The following is a 7,420-nucleotide window of genomic DNA, read 5'->3' as shown; positions in this document are numbered from 1 at the left end:
AAGCAGACTCCCTGCCGAGCAGGGAGCCCGATGCGGGACTCGATCCCGGGACTCCAGGATCATGACCTGAGCCGAAGGCAGTCGCTTAACCAACTGAGCCACCCAGGCGCCCACTTTCTTTCTTTTTCTTTCTTTCTTTTTTTTTTTAATTTAAGTGGGCTCCATCTGGAGCCCAAGGCGGGGAACTAACTCAGGAGCCTGAGATCAAGACCTGAGCTGAGATCAAGAGTCCGAGGTTTAACTGACTGAGCCACCCAGGTGCCCACATTTTTTTTTTTATTAAGTAAGCTCTATGCCCAAAGTAGGACCGGAACTCACCACCCTGAGATCAAGAGTTGCATGCTCTACAGACTGAACCAGCCAGGCGCCCCTTCCTAGACATATTCTTTTTTTTTTTAAAGATTTTATTTATTTATTTGACAGAGACACAGCAAGAGAGGGAACACAAGCAGGGGGAGTGGGAGAGGGAGAAGCAGTCTTCCCACCGAGCAGGAAGCCAGATGCGGGGCTCGATCCCAGGACCCTGGGATCATGACCTGAGCAGAAGGCAGACGCTTAATGACTGAGCCACCCAGGCGCCCCTCCTAGACGTATTCTTAACAATTATTTGTATTTAACTCTGTATTTCACTTTTACTAGTTCATTTACTCACCATTTATCTTCTGAGATGGCCACATCATCACTCCCATTCTGATTCTGATTACTGTGACATAGTCTGTCTTTAAAAGGCTACATTAGAAAACAGAATTCATGTTTACAGCAGTCCTCTCCCACATCTGTATGGTGTTCTGGATTCATTGACTCTGGCTTCTCAATCAGTTGCACCCTATTTGTTTCATATCTTCAAGAAAATCCTCACAATTTTGGCCAGCTAACCACACCCTTACCCATCATCCCTTATGGTTACAGCTCTAATATTTAGTTTTCTTCTTTCATTTAATGTTAACTTGGGGAGAAAAAGCGCAATTGTTCAGACTAACATCTTAAATTGGAAATCTGCCATGCCCTCCTAAATTACTATGGCTTGTGCCCCCCCACTCACCGCCCCCCCCCCGGGGGGTGGTGCTTCAAGGCCAACAGACTCCCATCAAGGTGTCCTCCAGCTATTTCGGAGGGTCTCACTGATCTCACTGAGATCCGAACCAGGTCTCTATCTTCTATATTGGCCTCTTCATCAGGCTACAGAGCCAAGGTTTTGGGGGTCCCTGCCCCATCGTGGTCACCACCTGGCTGAGAATTTTCTCTGCAGGTAACTATGGCTCTAACATGCTTTTCCGTAACTTCTCCATATCGCTGGTGAGTAAAGGCTCTAACTTCTATAGCAACATACCTCTTTTGAACGTTTGGGCATAACGAAAAGAAGTACAACAAAATAACTTAAAATAGCCAGAGATGAGCTTTGGCTTAGATAGAGTCTCTTGGCTCGAAGGCAGGCCCACAGCCAGTAAGCTCCTAAAGGATACCCTCTCCGCTTTCCACGATCTCTAAGGGCCTGTTTAACTCACCATCCCAGGACCAACAGGATTTGTTGTGGTTACTGGTTTTCCATCTATTATGATCAGAACCCGACGACTCCGAATAGGAACAATTGACCACCGACAATCGTTTTTCATGGGGCAATTGGCGGGCTTTCTTCTAGCTAAGTCCTGCCCACCCAACCCGGAGTTCCGGTGCAGTTAACGGGTTTCAAGGATGATTGATTGACAGCGGATCTGATCAATCCCTTCAGGGAAAACCCCACTCACCTAACAGGGGCCTGATTGGCGTCAAAAGCAAAAACAGAAAACTCACAATGTATCTGATATTGATACATTTCTTAACAGATTGAGCTACCCAGGCGGCCCTCTGATATTGATACATTTCTTAAAGTCCCGAGTTTCTCTGTCTTTAATAATACCACCTATGGAACATCAGTAGGTCAGCCAAGGTTGTTCTGTGCAAAACCTACGGTGACTGAAATCCTGACTCTCCGCTGGGTCTCCTCTGACACCACCCCAGTGGGGGGATGGGGGGGTAGAGGGGCGTCAAGCTCCCCAGGTGGTCTTCCCTGAGGCGCGAGGGGTGGGGCAAGTGGGTGATGGGGTCGGGGTGGGAGCCTCATTATAACCTGCCAAGGCTGGAAGTCTAGACTCCCCGCCCTGCCCATTGCTGACGTGGGTGAAGGTGAAGCCATAGTTTTTTTCCATGGCATTTGGCTAGAGTAGATCTGTCTAAAATTTTCTGTATTGCCGGGTCACTCATTTCCTGATCCTTTGTCTAGAAAAAGCAAGGCCAGGCTCAGTCGGTGGAGCCGCGGACTCTTGATCTTGGGGTTGTGGGTTGGAGCCCCAGGTTGGGTGTGGAGATTACTTAAAACTAAAGTTAAAAAAAAGAAGAAGAAAAGAAAAAGCAGAATTTTGTGGGGGCTTTATTTGTGCCAGTTGGTGTTTCACACATCTCTTTTTCTACTCTTGTGAATGGGTTAGGTTTTTTTTCCTGTCTCTATTTCCGTTATTGTTAAAATAAAAGAAAGCTATTGGAATATAATAATAGAATGCTAATTATAAAATCTAGGTGGTGGGTATATTGTTATTCACTATAAACTTCTTTAAACTTTCCTGTACATTTGAAAATTTTTATAATAAATGTTGGAAAATAAAACAAGAAGGATTTATTTTATAATACTTCAAAAAAGAAAAGAAAAGAAAAGAAAAAACCGAAAGCTTTGGGACTCAGTATATTTATCTTACATACCGCTTGTATTAGTTAGGATTCTTGTTTGCAAGTGTCAGAAACCCAAGTTGAATAAGCTTGAGGCAAATGGAGTTTATTGGCTTCTATAACTGGGAAGGACAGGACATATCTCAGACACACCAGGATCCAGAGACTCAAATGACCAGATTCTCAGTCATCTCTCCATCTCTCTTCTCTGCTTCTCTCCTCTCTATATTGCCTCATTCTCTAAGACTCTTTCACATGGTAGAGACGTGGATACGATACCATCTGCTTTGGGGTCACATCCTTACAGTTTAATATCCAAAGAAAAGAGAAAGCTACTTCTTTACCTCTGATTTGGATTATTCCAAGGAAGGCCTTATATCTCTGGCCTAGGACACATGCCTACCTGCTTGGAGCTGCCACTGTGTCCAGCAGAGTTTGATCTCTGGGTTACGTGCACAGCCATGTGTGTGGAGGGTGAATGGGGCAAAGTACTATCATTACCTGTCCCACCAGGACTATGGTCAGTGAAGGAGGAACAGCTCTCCAAAGGAAGAGGAAGCAGGGAAGAAATGCTGGGCAAACCAAAGCAGCAGATGCCCACCATACAGGCTTCTTAGTTTTAGTAGTTTTTAAATTGCATTTCTTGGATTCTCAATGCATGTAATCATATCATCTGTAAATAATTATTCTTTTTCTCTTTATTCCTTTTAGATTTATACGACTTATTTCATTTTCTTGGTTTATTACATTTTAGAACCTTCAAAACACCACAGAAGACATCTGAACCTTATTCCTGAATTTGATGGGAGATAACTTGATCATGATGTTTGCACATGGCTTTTTTTTTTTTTTAAAGATTTTATTTATTTGTTTGACAGAGAGAGAGACACACAGCGAGAGAGGGAACACAAGCAGGGGGAGTGGGAGAGGGAGAAGCAGGCTTCCGGCAGAGCAGGGCGCCGGATGCGGGGCTCGATCCCAGGACCCTGAGATCAAGACCTGAGCCGAAGGCAGACGCTTAACGACTGAGCCACCCAGGAGCCCCTGCCCATGGCTTTTTGATACTCTTTCCTATGTTTAGAAAGTTCTCTTCTATTCTATTGTACTTAGAATTTTTAACAAGATTTTATTTATTTATTTGACAGAGGGAGAGCACGAGAAGGGAGGAGGGGCAGAGGGAGAAGGAGAAGCAGGCTCTCTGCTGATGTGGGGCTCAATCCCGGGACCCCAGGATCACGACCTGAGCCAAAGGCAGACACTTAACTGACTGAGCCACCCACGCGCCCCCTGTACTTAGAACTTTTATAAGGAAGAGCTGCTGATTTTTATCTAGTACATTTTGGCAATCCATTGACAGACAAGACTACATAAAAAATAAAAAATTTTGTAAGGAGTGAAGTACAGAAATCACCTGAAAACAAAAGGAAAAAAAAATCGGAATGTAGACTCCACCTTCCATGAAACTAAGAGATAAATGTTACATGAAAGCATAACTTGTGAAAACGGGAAGCAGGTTGACAGGTAACTAAACGATGCTAGCTAGCACTAGCAGAAGCACTCACAACATAGTATGGACTGTTCTAAGTGCTTCACATATGTTACCCCAGCAAAGAGGTTTATTATTTGTAGAAACTGAACCAGAGAGAGATCTCTGGATGCTCATGATATGGCCGGTTCTGCTTGTGGAAGTTACCCAGGTTGGGTAAGTGGGTAGGTTGTGGGGGCAGGCGAGGGAGGGGGTACTCTAGCGTGGTCAGTAGAAGCCTTGTCCCTAGTTCCTGGGGACAACTCCTGGAGAGGTCTAGTGGTGGTTGATGGTCTCCGAGGGCTATTGGTGGCATTTGCATTAAGGACCTCTCCTCTTGAAGCTGACGGTGGATCTATGTCCAGTGAAGAGGGCCTAGTCTTTAAAACCAGAGTTCCCCGATTGTTAGAAGCATGATCTCTGGCTACTCTACAATGTTGGCTTTGCAAGGGCTTAGGGAAGTCAGAAGCCTGTCTCTTGGGGCAGAGGGTGGTGGGGAGCAGAGGTTGCTGTCACAGGAGTCCTACTTGAGCAAAGTCTCTCTGACCTTGACCTTGACCTCTCAGCCCTGTGTGAGCGGGTGGAATTGGGAGAAGCCCCAGAGGGTGGAGGCTGCTGTCACAGGAGGCCTACTTGAGCAAAGTCTCTCTGACCTTGAACTTGACCTCTCAGCCCTGTGTGAGCGGGTAGAATTGGGAGAAGCCCCAGAAGGTGGAGGCTTTGTCTCTGGTTGTTGTAATTGACATTAGCCGAGGCTACCGTTTGCTATATACAGTTCTGCAGGATATGTCCTGCACAAGGGTGCGCATTTGAAGGTGTATGTGGGAGGACGGTGAGAGGAGCCTGTAGCCTGCCAGCCTTGTGCCCTCATGCAAGAATGCCACTATCAGCAGAGAAAGGCAAGCTTTTTTACAATTGGCCTGTCCAGAGGGGTGCCATTTTCTAATTAATTTACCCTGAGGGTCACTTTTTGTGTGTGTGTGTGTGTGTGTGCAAGTTTTCTACTCGGAGGGTTCCGACTGCTAGCGGCCAACTTGGCTCTCTCAGAAGCACTGATATGCAGATACAAGTTTTCTAAATCCTAATGGGCCTTAATTAGTAGTCCTGAGTAATCAGAAGCCAGGGCTGCAAAAGGCCCTTTCCCCTTGCCTCTCAGAGTCCTAGCCACTCTCCTTGCCTCAGGCAAATTGACATAAGAAAATTACTTTGGCCAGATTAGATCAAGAGGACAGCCTTAAGCACTGGTAACTCCGTCCCTATCTTCTCCTCCCCAAATCTTTTAAAAGGACCAAGAGTGGTATCATTAAAGGAAAGTGTACCATCAGCAGTTCAGAAATTGTGAAGAATTCCTTGAGGATAGAAATCAGATATAATCCTATTGATAAGAGAGGAGGAGGAGCCCCATCTAAAACATGCAAGAGAAAATTACTGGAGCAAATCCAGAGAAAGTCAAATCTCAGAATGAATAGAAAAAGCAGTGTGTGTGTGTGGGGGGGGGGGTTTCCCTCCATTCAATTAAAGAATTGCATTCAGAAAAGAAGGATCAGCTCAGCCTCTCTGTGACCAGCCCTGCCCCTCCATCCCTCGACTCATTCCAAAGTTAAAGCTTAAACTTTCACACTGAGGTGAGCTATTGACTTCCCAAAGTTGGCTTGTGTGAGTGTAGGATTCTAGAAAACACACAACACACACACACACAGCAGACCTTGGTATGTATAATCTAAACTTCCACAAAATATACGGAAAAACAAAAAAAGAGAAGCACCTCCAGCCAGGAGAGAAATACACTCAAATCCTGTGCTGTCAAAGTAAAATTGTTTTGGCAATTTGCAGGGATTCAGAGGAACAGCCTTTCTGTCGCCTGCATACCCACCCACTTTAAAGTGAAGCCTCCAGGGACGCCTGGGTGGCTCAGTCAGTTAGCGTCTGACTCTTGATTTCCGCTCAGGTCACGATCTCAGAGTCCTGGTTTCCAGCCCTGCGTCAGGCTCCTGGCTTACTGGGGAGTCTGCCTGAGGACTCTCTCTCCTTCTCCCTCTGCCCCTCCCCCTCCTCGCACGCACGCACACTCTCTCTCTTTAAAATACATAAATTTTACAAATAAAATAAAGTGAAGCCTCCATACCCACCCACTTTAAAGCAACACATACAACCTTCCTGCTCAGAAGACAGGCTAGTTGGGAGACACAAAACTGCACAGGAAACCCAGGCAAGCTATCTTTGCTAAGGATTTGCCCCTTATTCACTAATATATATGGACAACAAAGGATTACGAACAATATTTGGAGAAAATCTACAACATAAGAGAAGAACCAAAATGGATAAATAGTACAATTGACCCTAAGTGGTGAAGGGGTGGGGGAGTGAAATAACATAGGGAACAAAACTCCAATTTTCAGATTCTAATTTTTAGGCATATTCAGAACACATTGCAGACATATTCAGAACCTCTATGAATTACTCAGGTAGGTATTACAGAAAACTGGAAAATGAATCCCTAAAAGAGGAACATTGTGGAATATAAGAAATAGTAGTAAGCAAAGAAATAGTGAAACTTTGAGTTGTCCAAAGGCTAGCATAAAAAGAGCCCCATTTGAATCAGAGGAAAATATAATTCAGAGCTAAGAATATTAAAAGAGCCAAAGGGATGTGTAATACTGATAAAAGGTACACACAGGGGGCCTGGCTGGCGCAGTTGGTGGAGCGTGAGACTCTTGATCTCAAGGTTGTGAGTTCAAGCCCCACGTTGGGTGTAGAGATTACTTAAAAATGAAATCTTAAAAACCATAGGTACACTCCACCAAGAACGTGTGACAATCATGGACCTTAATGCATACAACAAATGAATTAAAGATATACAAAGCAAAGTGTGTTAGAAATACAAAGAGAGGGGCCTACCGCGGGAGCGTGAGGGACACCACGAATTCCGTTTGGAGGCATCTTTGAGCTCGCTGAGTAGACACCATGAGCAAAGCTCACCTTCCCAAGTTGAAAAAGTTTATGGACAAGAAATTATCATTGAAATTAAATGGTGGCAGACATGTCCAAGGAATATTGTGGGGGTTCGATCCGTTTATGAATCTTGGGATAGATGAATGTGTGGAGATGGCAACTAGTGGACAACAGAACAATATTGGAATGGTGGTAATACGAGGACATAGTGTCATCATGTTAGAAGCCTTGGAGCGGGTATAA

The 7,420-nt window shown here is 44.8% G+C and overlaps 1 protein-coding gene across 1 annotated transcript; it reads left to right on the top strand.

The window, feature by feature from the left end:
* Positions 1 to 7,189: 7,189 nt before the first annotated feature.
* LOC116623850 (small nuclear ribonucleoprotein G-like) lies at positions 7,190 to 7,420 on the top strand. Its single transcript, XM_032391355.1, has one exon. It carries the CDS (start codon positions 7,190 to 7,192, stop codon positions 7,418 to 7,420), a length of 231 nt encoding a protein of 76 aa, XP_032247246.1.

This window comes from Phoca vitulina, unplaced genomic scaffold (genome assembly GCF_004348235.1).
Source record: "Phoca vitulina isolate PV1807 unplaced genomic scaffold, GSC_HSeal_1.0 scaffold62, whole genome shotgun sequence".
Taxonomy (NCBI): domain Eukaryota; kingdom Metazoa; phylum Chordata; class Mammalia; order Carnivora; family Phocidae; genus Phoca; species Phoca vitulina.
Note: the sequence above shows the minus strand (reverse complement) of the source record. Positions and strands in the feature narration are given on the sequence as shown.